This window comes from Odontesthes bonariensis, chromosome 21 (assembly GCF_027942865.1).
Source record: "Odontesthes bonariensis isolate fOdoBon6 chromosome 21, fOdoBon6.hap1, whole genome shotgun sequence".
In the NCBI taxonomy this organism is placed as follows: domain Eukaryota; kingdom Metazoa; phylum Chordata; class Actinopteri; order Atheriniformes; family Atherinopsidae; genus Odontesthes; species Odontesthes bonariensis.
This window is the reverse complement of record NC_134526.1, coordinates 13,369,802-13,384,805: the sequence shown is the minus strand read 5'-3', so window position 1 is coordinate 13,384,805 and position 15,004 is coordinate 13,369,802. Positions and strand designations below refer to the sequence as shown.

Sequence of the window (15,004 nt, the reverse complement as noted above, 5' to 3'; positions counted from 1 at the left end):
AGTTTGGGCTCTGCTGCTTTGATCTCGTGAAGCAACTTGAAGGAATGGACCACGTGTGAACTAAAACTTCAGTTGCTTTATCTAAGGTTGAACCGTAACAGTTGTCGGCGTTGAGACTACTTTCTAAACTTCTGAGCCAAAGGCCTCCTTTCTCGCGCACAATGGCGCACAAAGAGCCGGGCGCGGGCGCTCGTTCCCGTCCAGGACTGCAAATTCCACCTTAAAACCCCCTCTCGAGTGAAACTTTTCGCCGTAACTCCGTCGGTCCACCTTAAGCGCACACGCAAATGCAGGAGGCGTAAAGCGAGGTTTCCGCTTCTCAGTGGGGCTCGAACCGCGGCTCGCGAAAATCACCGTGTGTAACGTTTGAGGTTGACGCACCAAGGTACAAAAAAGAGGGCAAAAAGCAAACGGCCAAGCTGAGCTCAAAAGATGTCTGAACCGAAGTACCGCGAGTGGATTTTGGACACTATCGACTCGCTGCGGTCTCGAAAAGCCCGGCCAGACTTGGAGAGAATTTGCCGAATGGTCCGGAGACGACACGGGTCCGAGCCCGACCGAACCTGCGCAGAACTGGAGAAACTGATTCAGGAACAAACCGTGCTGAAAGTTAACTACAAGGGCTCAATTTCCTACCGAAACGCCGCCAAGGTACAGCGGAGAAGCAGGAAAAAAGACGATGTTTCGTTTACAACGGCTGCGAGAAGGAACGCGGTGGAAGAAGCCAGTCATTCCGACCTGAGCAACGGGGACAGCGCTTTGGGTGCCGTGGACCAGGACGAGGAGGATTTGGAGGTATGTGGGGACTGGCGCGAGGAGTCACGTTTAACGTGCTCACATGTCATTGTCATGTCACATCTCACCAGATTCACAGGTGGTGGGAAAATGGGCTTTGTGTGGTTGGTAAAAAATAGAAATAACAAAACGTTCTTTTTGTTTGAACACGGGGAGTGGTGAGGGGAGTGATTTGCAAGTGCACCTAAAACTGCCGCAGACGGGGAGCGGCGGTTGAACCTCGCTCGAGCGCTACCGAGGTGGAGAAGAAAAGAAGGTGCGCGTGTCGCGCGAGTGTGGCATTTTTTTTTTGTGTGTGTTTTGCCGGCTGTGAGGCGCCTGAAAAGAATGTTGCAACCGTACAAACAGAAAACAAGGAAAAGTTGCATTGTCCTGCCCGTCCCCAACAACCCGAGCCTCCATTAGCAGCGGCAGAAAGCGCTTTTCAAGCCCCAAACTCGGCGTTTTGCGGAGGGGTGAAACGAGCACAGTTAGCCCGGAAGAAAAGTAAATGTACTTTAAAAAATAATGGCGTTGCATTGCAGGCTCTACAGGGGGGGCTGTTATTGTGAAATGCAGGAGTGGATGCACCTGGGTTTATTCACGCTCACTTATCAATATGGGAGTGGGTGAAGGGGGAAAAAAAAGTCTCGAACACCGCGGATGTAGGCGCCTGATGGGGGACGATGGGACATTGTTGTTTGTTGATTGCATTATCCACAAAAAACGAGCTCAGCCATCGGAGGCAGTGTCAGTAAACCACGTGAACACGCACATTTTGCCAGCACTTGACGAGATCTCCCCCCGTTACGTCTTGACTTTGAAATATGCCAGCATTTGTCCCACAACAGCAATCAGATGTCCTAATAGCAGTAATAAAGTACTCATAAGAAAGATGTAGATAGTTGATGTGCGCAATTTTCGTCGATTTGTCCGTGTGGTGGGCGATTGTCGACGCAGTGCATAAAGTCGAACCCCTGCATCCATTGTCGGACACCCTGCCAAAGCCGGTCACGTACTACGCTTGGCGTTGACGGTCGTCATGGCCCCTCTGGTCCCGTGCAGAAGGGACAGTGTCTGCTGACTACTTGCGGCAGTATTCGCAGTCTGATCGCAGCGCTGCAAAGTAACCAAAAACGCCGGAGCCGGTGACGGAGAACTAAAGCGATCGCAAACTGTTCGTCTGGCGCTAGATGGCGGATGCGTCTGTCCGATTTGGGTTAAGCTGAGATCAAATTGACTTTGTTCTCTGAAAGACGTTTGTGTCGCCGCAAAACGAGAACGCTCCGATTACTTTGAATAAACACCTCTGGCGGATAACCCTGTTGTCCAGGTTTTACGATTGTAGACACTGACGTGTCCGATAACGGACTCATGTGCCGTACTCTTCACGGTGACTCGCTTTTACTGTAAATCGTTGACCCGATGCAAAGTCAAAGTAGACGGGCGACCGAGGCGGCTGGTGTTGGCCGTGGTCAGGCTACCGCGTTGATCTGTTTCGTCGAGTGAAAGCTCGTTTTTTTTTTTTTTTTTAATCTCGGGTCTTTTTTTTGCCGCGGCTCGGCCCTGGAAGCGCTCTGTTAAAGAGCACAGACACAATGGCGAGCTCTTTGCCGCGGCTCCTAACTCCATGCGCACTTTGGAGGAAATTTGAGAAAAACAAAAAAAACGCCTCCCGTCGGGCCCCTTCGTTCTTTCCTCTTGTTAAATGTACCGATCAACAAGGCCTCCGAGAGCGGGGACGCACCGAGCACATCGGCACATTTCGGGAGCCGAGATTAAAAAAAAAAAAAAAAAAGAAAATGATGTTGGATCAGACCCCCGGGGCATGGTGTTTTTGTAACTGTGTCTCGGCGAAAGTTGTGTGAAACGCAGTCCGATGCGTGAATTCCGTACAAGCGGCTCTTTTTGCAGGAGCGGGGCGGGCTTTAGTGCGCTCTTGTGCTCGACTGCTGAGTCTCGGACACGCAGTCGCACACAAGGTAATTTTTCACCCCGGGCGCCGTCGACAAACACCCGCCCCAGTGAGAGGAATGAGTGCATATGGGGGAAACTACTTGTGTTCAGTCAGACAACGTTGTTTGGGAACACATTTGAGATGACATGTCCCCCAGTCTGTCTGCGGAATGAACACCACGGAGAGGGACATGGATATTACAAGGCAATAATTTACCACCACCGCGATAACATTGCGACATGTGTATGAGCGTTTTCATGTGACACCTTCAGCCTACAATTAGTCCCACTCAGTCATAACAACAGCCTCTTGTAACCTTGCAGGGTGCGCATGCTTTTTAAGTTGTCAGACATTTAGATTAAATGCCGGTTTGGGAATTTTCTGTGGATCAAATGTGTTTCTTAACAACTGGAGCTCAAAGATAAAAATGTGATGTGGAAATTACATGCAGCCCCCGTGCTTCTGTTTCGCAGGCTGACACCTCAATGGCTATGGACACAGACAGTAATCCAGATGAGGAGGGGGCTGAGGAGAGCCAGGATGGGCAGGACAGACCATCTCCCAGCCACACTCATGAAGATGCCTCTGTGCAGTGTGCCCCTGTGCGAGCCGTCTCCGCTCCTTGCTCTCCCTCTGGCACTCGGCCTGGACCCGGCCCTGCTGGCGGCTCTGGCTCCGGTCTGGACTGTGCCTCTTTCCAGAAGGGTGGTGAGAGGCCCAGCTCCTTGCCCCCCTCCAGCCCGAGGGCCCTCGCTCACAATGACTGGGCTCATGATTCTGCTGTCTGCCCAGTGGAGCGCCAGCACCCTGGAATGCAGAAAGACAAAGGTATTCACACTGCTAGACACAGGATAATGTGCACACACGATATTGTGGAGCACTCTAATATTGTTTTGTGTTCAAGCTTATGCTTAGCTTTGCAGTGGCTGTGAAGTAGGGAAGGGAGCTTTGAATCAGCTAGATGATTAAATGTTGGGTTTCGAGTTGACTGCAGAATCTCAGTAATGTGAACTAGTAGCAGGACTTTAGTAGAAAATTATTAATTTGCTTATCTTAGTGAAACCTTCCTGCGACCTCTCGGTCTCTAGGTAGTCTCTACCAGTTATTTAGTTTCAATCTGCAGTGCTTTTGTAGTATTATTAGTGTCAGTTTCTTAAATGAATCATTTAGGTAGATGTAGTTCACGCAGGACAATAATTGGAGAGAAATGTATTCTGGTGTGGCTGGTCGGCCGACATGATATCGGTGTGTAATTGGTTGTCTCTGTGTTAGCAGTTGACACGAAGCCAACAATCCACTCTGGAACCACCAGCCCCTGTGCTTTGAACAACATGAAGAAAGAGGATGGAGGCAAGGCAGAGGACAGCAGCCTCTTATCTGACCAGTTGGTACCAGACTATGCAGCACGACTGGTAATTTGCCTGTAATCCATTTTGTGACAAACAATTGTGTGTCTCATACTTTGTTCTCTGTGCTTCTTACCTGACATTTTCATTTTGAATTTGTTTTCTTCTTCTTTTTTCTTTCTTTAACCAACAGGATGAGACCAGGAATGTCTCTGATGGAAGATCACAAACTCTGCCTTTGCCACCTGACAACTGTGAGTATAGTTTTCGTTGTAGTTTTGTAACGGTGCCGTGTAGCTTCCATCTGCTTTACAAAGAAGAGACTGGACTATTCACACGTTTAGCACGTTTACTTATGATAGCTTATATTGAAAAGTCTGTTCTTGTTATTTGGCTGCTTCTACCAGCGTTTGCCTTAAGGCTTGCTCCAAATTTTTTGAATGCTTGGAAAGCTTTTCCTGCTACCTTTCACCCAGGTGGTGCCTGTTTTGACTGCTAAGTCATTCCTCAGTCCTTTGCCCGTGCAGCGCTGCACTTTTGATGTCAGTTGGTATGTGCTTGTAGAGATTAGAACCTGTAGACTACAAATAGTCTGCAGAAGAAGATGCAATTTTAAAGCCTTAAAAACTATCCATGACATAAACTTCAAAGACTCAGGGTTCGGTTAGTCCAGCCGTTTAGTGTATACCAGATAACAAGATTAGTTGTGTTTGGAATCCAAAGGTAAACACTTTTCATGTTGTTTTGGAGAGGAACAAATCTGAAATGGAACTTAACAACACTCGGAGCATAAGGCAACTGCATACTGTACTTGTGTACGTAGTTTGCTCAGGAAGAGGACTCTATGGAGGCTATGTCCCTGTCATTTCTCAGGTATGCCATCAGCCCTGCTAGCATCCTCTAAAAGAAGGCAGGGATAGCAGCAAGGCGCTGTAACACTGCTCATTCACTGAACCCTCAATGCACTCGTATAGGAAAACAGTGCAGATTGAAGAGCATTGTCTGTACATTCAAACTGTCTGATAAATAGACTCCAATGTACCACTGCACATTCATCATACTAATGCAGCTTCCTTTTGTCCACAGGTACGTTTAAGAAGGTCGATATATCTTTAGCAGCAGCTGAGAACAGCAGTCTTCTAAATGGTGACAAAGGTGATGACATGTGAGTATCATACAGCTCATCTCACGCTCTGAATGCAGTTTAACCGACTCCTCGGTTCATGTTCCCTCTCTGCAGCAGTTTGATACAACTTTGCTTCCCCAGTTCCTCAAGTTCTTTTGAATATGCATCAAATAGTTAAAAATATGTTGCATTGCCTGAAAGGATCTGAGCATTTAAGCACAATTAACTTGGCCTGTCAGCCAGTTAATCTTCCTGCTTAGGTTCATCAGGTCAGATCGCCCCTAAGGTTTTTGCTCCAGCTGCTGCTCTGGGCTTGGATAGATTGTCCAGAGTAATTGTTTAATTTTTATCATTGACTGCACTTTAAGTAATAACAGGCATGAAAAAGCTGTGAAAATACATCTACGTGAGCCATCACTTTCTGAGGAGAAGGCGGTTTGGGATCGTTGGTTGTGACTCTTTTTATCTGGTCTTCCTTCAGCTCGGTGAAGAAGGAGAAGATGAGCCAGAACCTGTTGCAGTGGACGGTGGCAGATGTGGCCAGTTACTTCTCAGCCGCAGGATTTCCAGAGCAGGCTGTGGCATTTCGAACACAGGTTAGCGCACCTCCACACCTACAAAAACCAAAGTTGTACTCCCTCGTTGTTCAGCTATTATGAGCATTTTGTCCGCTTGGCCTCTGAAAAGTCGCTGTGATGTCGCATAGCCTTCCGAAACTAAAACTTAAATTGAGCAAAATGCATTTTCCTCTCCCGAACAGGAGATCGATGGGAAGTCCCTTCTTCTAATGCAGCGCAGTGACGTGTTGACTGGCTTGTCTATCCGACTTGGGCCTGCCCTCAAAATCTACGAGCGTCATGTCAAAGTGTTGCAGAGGACCCATTTCCTGGAATACGAAGACATCTGAAGTGTTTACAGACATGGCAGAAAATGCCCGATTGACTCAAACATGCATGCAGTTCCTCTCCCATATGGATCCTACCGCCCACCTTCATATACATTATATGTAGAGGGTGTGTGGAGGGGGGGAGGCTGCGGTGGAATTCACCTTCACTGTGAGAAAGACCAGAAACTGAAAGACAGTCATCCTACCTCTCATTGTGGTCTTTGGTATTCAAATGGTTTTCATTTCACCCCTGTGGCCCCACTGTGGACAGAATAGACTGCGGGGAAAGTATGTTTTTAAGTGGAGCGGCAGTGACCTTCCTGCATTCGTGAAACACTGGGTAATGCAGCCAGTGATGGGAGCTGAGCCTTGCAGCAAGTGGAGCGCCACAGACAGGACTGCGTGGTGCTGTGGCACCGGGTCGGGTCTCCTCCCTGTACCTTCTGTTCTAAAGGTGACAGTAACATAGAAACATAAAGAACATCAATTGTGCTTTTTCTTTTCATTACATGACAAATTGATTTAAATGTCATCAAAGTGCTGGTTAAGTCGGACTATAAATGTGTTTGCACAGAATCTGATTCCTTACTTGTCATTCCACTAGCAGCTGCTGCTGATTTGGATTATGTCCTCAGCGTCTTTGCAACACTGAGATATAACCCTCGTGAGATACAACTACTTGATATGTTTTGTTTGTTTTTGTCTTAACTAGATGACTGTGGTCCAACAGTAAAGTTTAATTTTGGGGAACAATTCCAGAAAATATGCAGTGTAATAAAATGCGAACTAAAGTCATAAACTTGCAAGAAATATTGTACTGATTATATATTGTTCGAAATTCAATACAGCCGACCAGCATCTGTTTACAGAGCAGATCTTTATGAAATGCAATATTTTCTGTTTTCTGTTTTCTGTTGGTCTGATCTCGCTTTGTGTCTTGAGCTAACCCGGCCACTCTTAACTGTAACATTCCACATCATATAGTTAGCATCTTCTCCCCTTTTTATCTGTAATACAAACACTTCTTCCAGTCACAAATAAAGCTCATGTCTCTGTTCAGTTGTTTCCTGAAGGTTTATTTACTACGAGTCAACATTACATCCACTGCGTAAAATGTTGTAAACAGGATTTTTCTATTCAGATATTAGCAGCCGAATTTTCTATTAAATCCCTGCTCAACACTAAATGTTGTCCTCACAAATATTAGAGCGGGATTATTATCTTGAAGAACATCAATGTCCCTCATTTAATCCTCAAATTCAGCTGGTGCTGAATTCTGCAAAAAGCACATTGACTTGTGTCACCCCTGTAGTGAAAGGGTGAGCAAAAGGTGCCGGCATCGGTATTAAACTTCACAAGTTGCATGATGTTGGCTCCAGGCCGCATAACAGGTTGATGATGCAGATTATCTTCTTGGTACCACATCTCTGTGGGACACATTACGGATTAGGCTGCCAAAAGCGATGAAAATAAAGGGATTTATTTATCTTTACAAACTTACTACAGAACGCTCCACTGAATAACTTACAACTCCAAAATAAGCAACATAAAAAGGATATTTAATTTTCTTTCTCCTCTAGACTACATACAACGTGAAAGTAAGACTTTGCTGCATTTCTCTGCCGTCATTTCCCTGTAACAGTCCTACATTTTCCAGTCCGATACTCCTTGTTTTGATGAAAGCAGTACACGGAGTCAACGGAACCAAAATGCATTTACAGTGTTGGCCTCAGTATACATTCCCTGACCCCCAAAAGGATAAAGGGATTCCATAAATAACCCAGCCAGTGAGGAATTGAATGTGTAAGAATGGCCGTTTTCTCTTTGTGGCTCTACAGGATGAAGGGCAATATGGAGGAGCGGAGTGTGGGATAATCTCTAAACTCCTTTAAGTAGCTGCGATGTTTGCCTTTAGCCCACACGGTCATCTGGATGAAGGCCACAAGAGTGAAGAAAGCCACCGGCACACACTGGGTCATCACTGTGAAGCCAATCCAGGAGCCCAGCTGTGAGCAAGAGGTTTACACACACACACACACACACACACACACATTTCAATGAGACTGCTCTTACTGTTCTTAACCAGTAGATGGCAGCAATAGCGCTTGTTTTCTCTGAGTGTTAAATATCATTTAGACCTCCAGACTGCAGACAATAAAACAGACTTGACTTCAGTATTTCAGTGAAATGTGTGTACCATAGAATTGTGTAATCCCTTACTTCATATGTGTAGTTTGGACAAGAGACCAGCCAAAAAATCCACGTGAAGGGATTTTTCGTCGGGTAAGGAATCTTCTTGGATTTTGAGCCTAAAAGAACGGGTAAACTTGGATTAAGCCCCGAACAGCTGCGTGCGTCGGGCAACTTGGAAAATTCCAAATCATGCAGGTAATTTGCATTGCTGCCAAATGCTCACCTGGTAGTCTGAGGTTGCGCAGTGCAACATGGATGGAAAAATTCCCAACTTGACAGAACTGTAGGAATAAAAACATCCAAAGATGAGCAGCAACGCAAGAGCGGGGTGTTTCATATGGTGTCTGCATAATGAGTTAAAAAAAATCTCAAACTTACCAAGAAAATGTAAAGGCCTGTATTAATCTGCTGCTGCCCATAAACTGTAGATGTTTCAAAGAGGAATGACTTAAGATATCAATTCAGAGTGATGAGCTAAAGCGAGTATTGCAGTGGTCAGCACTTACAGGGTGGGGTGTAGAGAGGATGGTTGATGTAATATGCCATCCAAGCAGCAGTGCACCAGTAATAGCCACAGTTCTGGAATAGAAAGTGGCACTATAATAAGTCAAACTGTCTAGGTGAGGCTCCACAGACCTTCGGCTCAGTTTTCTCAAATTAGCAACACTGAACAAAATAACAATATGTTCAAAACTCTAAATGTGCAGCACAGTCACCTTAAATATGTTTCTGAGAGGCATGGTCCCATGAGAGATACGATGGACAAACATCGTCTCCAGAATCCTCTTGATGTAGTGGAAGGAGTGACACATGCATGCCAAGCTGCAACACGCAAACACACACTTGCATTTGATTAATACATCCACCCACTACAGTCCATTATACTTGGCCCTGACTCAGTGTCAACAACTGTCTGTCATGTTTGGTGGGGTTTGTGCAAAGCCTGGGACTGTGTGATGCAATCTAACAAAAGATCCCAGAAAACATATGCAGGCCGACACTCACTGTACGACCCAGTGCTTGCTGGTGGTGAAGTCATATTTTGGAGAGTAGATGAAGGGAAGGCGGAAGTAGAACATTAAGTAGAGGATCAGTGGACCTGCACACTCTGCTAGGAACACCTGAAGTGACAGAGGAGACACATGCCTTAAAAGTTGTTCTTTACTTTACGTGTAACCTGGTAAGAAGTCATGTAGAAACGTGTGCAAACAGATGGACCCCTCCCCAACCAATAAAAAACTAACTTTAGCTCCCACAACCTGGCATCCACATACATGGACGTCACATATTTGGTTATCAGACAGAGTGTCCCCATATGTGGACAGAATGTTTTTCAAAAAGAACTTAATATTCCTAAACAATATCTGGTTGTTATACTCATTGGTTTCTCCTGACCCCAAATAGCTAGCAGAAATCTAAAATGTAAGCCAAACCAAAGCTCGGGTCTTAGGAGGTTGAATTAAATTTAGCGTTTCACTGAATTGTTTGTTAGATAGAAAATAATTAACAAGTGGAATTTAGATATCATACCACTGTTTTAAAGGAAAGATGGCAGCCTAAAGCCTCATGTAACTGACACCAGTATGACTCTGACTTCTTTGACTAATCACTAACAACTGACACCAGTATGACTCCCGCTTCTCCAACAGCTCATTTTACCAAGTCTACTTTACTGAGCCAAAACAGCGCCTCTAATTCTACTCAGTGACATTTACTGTAACGGTAATACCGTTCAAAATGTGTGTCTATGAGGCTAAATCAGACAACTTGGAAGACTTGACCAAATAATATGATCAAGTGAAGCGGCTCAGCTGCCGGTGAAACCTATTCCTGAATCAGCTCCTCCAGCAGGGCTTCAGCTCAGCGTGCCTGACTGGTAGCTACCGGTGAACTTTGTTGGGTCACCTCACGCTTCTCCACCCAAACTGGCATTAGTCTAAATCCCAGGAGGGCGCTGGGGGTTGTGCCAGGGTTGGTAAGGACGGGGAAAGTAGAGACTGAGTAGCTGAGGGTGAAGATAGAGGCACAGTGAGAGGTTAGGGGGATAAACACCTTTGGGAGAAATGGGGTCATGAGATTATATGTCCCGGGACAGAGGGTGGACCGAACAGGAGGTGGCGAAAAGTGAACCACAGCAAATAACCTCTATCTGTCACTGCAGCCTGATATTTATATTCAAGAGTTATTGAGCGTGTAAAAGGGTGTCCGTTTATATTTAAAGTACAAGCGTGTACTTAGAAAAAGGTGGAACAACGTGGAAAATGCTTATAAAAATACAATGCAGGGATTGACTTTTACTTCACCGGAGAGAGTATACTATATAAAATATTGAATTCTTTAACTTAATTATCAATATATTTAAATGATCTTATCTTGTCATTTGTTCATTTACATCCATTTTTGCATCTCAAACCTGCAAAACGCTCCTAAAAAGTTGGAACAGGACAGCTTTTGGCACATTCTAATGTTGCCATTAAGGTGCAAATGCGCCTTAAGATGTTCGTATGAGGTCATCATTATATTTTTCCTTTCAGTTTTTCTCCCCACATTCTCTGTTTGGGACCGGTCAGAATTTATCTTTTTTTTTTTACAAAGACGTCCCTAGAAAAGATGTCATCTCGAAGGCAGCATGTTGCTCTGAAATCTCAACAAACTTATCTGCATTAATTGCTGGGACATTGGGCCAAATTCACACATACTTCAGGTGCCAACACTCTCTGTGACATCTTTGGTTACCAAATGGAATTCTGGGTACGTTGGTTTGCTTTACCAGTATACCGTGCAGTTACAAGTCGAGCACATGACATCCATTTCCCCCCAAAACTAGTAAATAATGAATGATCTGACAACAGTACACATTTTCACTGTGTAATGGTTCATCCCAGCGGCCTCAGAGCCCAGAGAAGATGACACTGCCTCTGGACAAAGTTATTAAAACCTCTTTTCTGCACAGTAAAATCTGTAGTGGCATTTCTGAAGACAACCCTGCTTTGTAGTGCTTCCTCAAGGTTTCCCAGAGTAATCCTCTGCCATATCAGCTGTTGATGAATGACAGTTCTTGATGCGGTGGTGTCTGTGGGGAAAAAAAGATATTTCGCCCTGCTCTTCACACTCTGAAATTCATCCGGATTCCATGAATCATTTTATGATTTTATGAACTGTGAATGGAAAAAATATGCAAATCTTGTTCAATCTTGTTTTGAGGAACACCATTTTGAAACAGTTCAATGATTTTCTGCCACATTTGTTGACTGACCGGATATTCTCTGCCCATCTTTTGCCCTCAAAGACTCAATCTTTTCATGGCGCTTTTGTACTAAACCGTTATTACAAGCAACCAGTAGCATAAGTATTATCTTCTGTCTCCATACAGCCGTTCTGAAAGGCAGACCTCTTCAACTCATAGTCAATTGATGAAAATGATCACATTCACAGCTGGTTGTTGTTGAATCGTGGGAAAAATTTAAGCATTCAAAATGGACTTGAAAAAGGTCACAAATAATTTTCTTAAAAAAAAAATAAAAAAAATAATCAAAAGGAAGGGGGAATCAGTTAAAAATGATTCACTTTAGTTTGGGAAATGGCTCACAGTAATGTAAAGCATTTACGACTTGACATGAGCTGGTTAAAGCATGCACTGCCACAGTATGGCTTGGACATGGTGTGCACTCACTGTTCCCCATGTGAGCTGGGATCCGAGGTCGCTGAAGTAAAAGCTGGCTGTGGTTCCCACAGGAAGTGTTTGAAGAACTTCCTCGTCCCTGAGACATTTGCCCTCTGAGAAACAACCCGTTCACAACTGTCAAACACCTGTCAATCAAGTGATCTGGGTAAACAAGTTAAGAGGAATATTTGCAGGCAGACGTACTTGGATCCAAACGCAGGGACTGTCTGGCTGGATACCACTTTGGATCTGTCAACAACAAAAAAAAGACACTTTGTTTACACCACATTTATTTTTAATGTTGAGATATTCTAAAATGTAAACATGGTTACGGTGCAAAAATAAACTGTCAATTCCAGCTCTGACTGACTTACATGATTTGTGAAACAAAGCTTTAATATCCAAAATGGTGGAAGTTGGCTCCACCTAGAAGCAAAGTGCAAAGATAAAACACGTAATTGACAGCATTACTGTCTGTAAAAGCGTGCATATTGCAGACATAATGACATTTGCACCAAGCACTATAAATACCATAGAAATAATTTGCCTTCAGTGTTTTTAATTTCTTTTGGTATTTGTCAGACTTGCATTTTCCCATTTACAACCGCAACTCGATCCCACGTGTGACGAGCACAACTCCGCACATTTATACAAGCTGCAAATCATGTCGGTCTCTCTGCCCGGTGGCATGTGCTGTAGCTGGAACAGAAGATTCCTGTTTGACGAAAAGGGTTTATAAAAGGGAACTCTGGCCTCCTAAATGCAACCCAATCTGATAATGGCTGCACTTGACCAGCGAAGTAGATGATTATCTGTAAAATTACATATACGGGCAAAGTGATGGCTGTGTGGTATTTGGACACAAGACAAATATTTTCTCTGACTTCTTTGACCTTACTGAGTCGTCTCTACCTCTATATGCTTAGGAATGCGGGTCTTATGTGAAAAGTGAGCTGTATTTTACTTACTTTACTGCTTTATTTTACTTTGTCACATTTTGATACAGTTAAAAAAAGGGAAGAAAATGCAAAGAGATCATTTTCCATTGATTTTTCATCAATGTAGACATTAAAGGGTTAAATAGTGAAACTTAAAACAAAATCGAAGTGTTATAGTGATATAAAAGTATCTGTAATCAGAGTCATATTGTCAGTTGTCTAAATAGTTATAGCGAATATAAAAGTTGAGCATAATAGAAAACCCTTCCAACACTCACCTTGTCCAGAAGCAGAAGTTTCTCTTTAGTCTTTAAGTCCACAATTTCCACCTCAAAGTAAACAATCCTTTTAGCCTTTTTGGGTGGTTTTGGTTTTGGCCTTGGTGCAGACTTCTTCTCAGCGTCTGCTCCATTTACACTCTTTGCCTCTAAAGCAAGTACATCCATGACACAGATTGATCCCAAACCTCAACACCCTGGCGAAAAAAATCTGTAATAGTCCAGTTACGCTGGCCAACTCCTGCTGGTAGGTGTAGCAGTTCTCACCTAAAGAACTGACAGTCCAGCTCGAATGTCTTGTATGGCGTCTTTTGGCCCCACTGGATATCCCTCCAGTTTTGGAAGAATAGTGAACACAAACACACTCCTGCCCAGATATATGCCAGAAAATGGAATTCAGTGAGAAGGAAAGAAGGTGACTTGAAGGAGAGCTGGTCTGAGACCATGAAGTGGATCTACTCCTCACCTGAATAGCAGCCTTTTGGAGATCCACAACCCCCCTTCATGCAACAAAACGCACTGAAGACGAAACTGGAGAGCCCCAAGATATAATCCATAGTGCGCCATTTGCAAGGCTAAATATAAGTCGCCTGATTTGCTCAGCACAAGCTTGGTAACCTTGGGAAGCCACATGTAGCTTGACCCAGTGACAGATGTCAACATGCTCTCATTAGACTTATAAGACTCATCTCCTGTCTGCTTTGTTCCCCACATGGTTGCACAGTCACAGGGCCCATTGATAGCCAGAGCCTTTGAATGAGGAATATCCACATGCCAGCATATCCCCATCCCCCAGACCACCTGTGAAGCTGGAATTCTTTGAGCTCTCCGAACTCCAGAATGAAACAAATGTTTATTTCTGTTCCTGAGTGGTTCAAGGCTTACGTGCTTGATCGCTTATCATTTCTTTAATATGTCAAGGAGGTTTGTGGTGGGAGAAAATGCTGTTTAGGAGAAGATCAGAGATGCCTTTCATTGCACAGGGTCAACTCATCATTGCACATAGACAACTGCACATCTATATTCTATGGTCTATTTATAACAGGTGGGAGTAGGACAAGCAGGCAGTAAACAGCATGCATTCCAAGATCATGTTTGAGTCTTGGATTAGAAACATTCCTGCGTTAAACCTAATCCTTTCTGTCACTGTTTGAGAGAAACATGAATGGGCAAAAAAATTACCTGAAAAATGTGCAGAAGTGGACCTGCTTTTCCTCCAAAGGTGAAGCACTACTCCCTAATCTCCTATAATGTAAGACTCCTTTGGATCACTTTTGTCAGAGTAAGATGATTTTTTTGTTTTAAACCTCTTGAAAATTTCTTGCCAGACGAAATCCAAATCCTTTTAAGCCTCTTCAGAATCCCCCCAATTTTCCTAATTTAAAGTTACGTGCAATTAATCTGATTAATTTGGATGGATATAATATATCAAAATATATAACACATCCCAAAGACCCTATTCACTTTTTCTAAATTGATGTGGAACTCAGTGTGGATAAAATCTTACTTTGCAGACTTTGGCTTTGACATGAGCCACTAAAAATGAGAGAAATACAGCAGAATATTCTGTGAGCATTCATGTGCATAACAAATTAAATGAATTTGGGTTGTTGAAGAGTGAAAGACTTCTATGAAACTGCTCATAGTCGGCAATTATAAAGACCTCTAAAGGACAATCAAGGACACGAAGAATGCACAAACATCCATACTGCAATGTCACGCTTTCTTTCTGTTCCACACAATGCCAAGCGTTTCCCACTACTAATTATGATCCTGCCTTCTGTCCTTTAGTACACCTGTTCTGTGTTTGCAGATAAAAAGCACAAAAAAAAGTGACCTTAT

General features: G+C 43.9%; 2 protein-coding genes across 4 annotated transcripts; one reads left to right on the top strand and one right to left on the bottom strand.

Annotated features, from left to right (window-relative positions):
* The first annotated feature begins 282 nt into the window (after positions 1-282).
* samd1a (sterile alpha motif domain containing 1a) lies at positions 283-7,148 on the top strand. Of its 2 annotated transcripts, none has more exons than XM_075453615.1 (7): positions 283-795; positions 3,205-3,559; positions 4,004-4,143; positions 4,271-4,331; positions 5,164-5,242; positions 5,685-5,799; positions 5,964-7,148. In XM_075453615.1, exons 1-7 carry the CDS (start codon positions 433-435, stop codon positions 6,108-6,110), a joined length of 1,260 nt encoding a protein of 419 aa, XP_075309730.1. In that variant the 5' UTR covers positions 283-432; the 3' UTR covers positions 6,111-7,148. The 2 variants fall into 2 exon arrangements, with proteins under 2 accessions (XP_075309730.1, XP_075309731.1); XM_075453616.1 differs by having other exon boundaries at positions 284-795; positions 4,007-4,143.
* Positions 7,149-7,546: 398 nt separating this feature from the next.
* On the bottom strand, positions 7,547-14,261 carry tecra (trans-2,3-enoyl-CoA reductase a). 2 transcript variants are annotated; one of them, XM_075453618.1, is made up of 12 exons: positions 13,629-14,261; positions 13,163-13,529; positions 12,321-12,372; positions 12,151-12,195; positions 11,956-12,059; positions 9,288-9,403; positions 8,999-9,104; positions 8,789-8,861; positions 8,661-8,704; positions 8,506-8,563; positions 8,310-8,398; positions 7,547-8,095 (listed from the first exon to the last, which is right to left on the bottom strand). In XM_075453618.1, the coding sequence occupies exons 2-12, from the start codon at positions 13,328-13,330 to the stop codon at positions 7,922-7,924; spliced, it is 1,029 nt and encodes a 342-aa protein (XP_075309733.1). In that variant the 5' UTR covers positions 13,331-13,529; positions 13,629-14,261; the 3' UTR covers positions 7,547-7,921. The 2 variants fall into 2 exon arrangements, with proteins under 2 accessions (XP_075309733.1, XP_075309732.1); XM_075453617.1 differs by having other exon boundaries at positions 13,163-14,261.
* Positions 14,262-15,004: the final 743 nt, after the last annotated feature.

Excerpts from the sequence above, each read along its gene's own strand:
- samd1a (XM_075453615.1), top strand. The coding sequence starts at position 433 with ATGTCTGAACCGAAGTACCGCGAGTGGATTTTGGACACTATCGACTCG. Across the intron at positions 4,144-4,270 it reads CAGACTATGCAGCACGACTG|GATGAGACCAGGAATGTCTC; the intron begins GTAATTTGCCTG and ends TTTAACCAACAG. Across the intron at positions 4,332-5,163 it reads GCCTTTGCCACCTGACAACT|GTACGTTTAAGAAGGTCGAT; the intron begins GTGAGTATAGTT and ends TTTTGTCCACAG.
- tecra (XM_075453617.1), bottom strand. The coding sequence starts at position 13,330 with ATGGATGTACTTGCTTTAGAGGCAAAGAGTGTAAATGGAGCAGACGCT. Across the intron at positions 12,196-12,320 it reads AGCTTTGTTTCACAAATCAT|ATCCAAAGTGGTATCCAGCC; the intron begins GTAAGTCAGTCA and ends TGTTGTTGACAG. Across the intron at positions 8,399-8,505 it reads GCGCAACCTCAGACTACCAG|GCTCAAAATCCAAGAAGATT; the intron begins GTGAGCATTTGG and ends CCGTTCTTTTAG.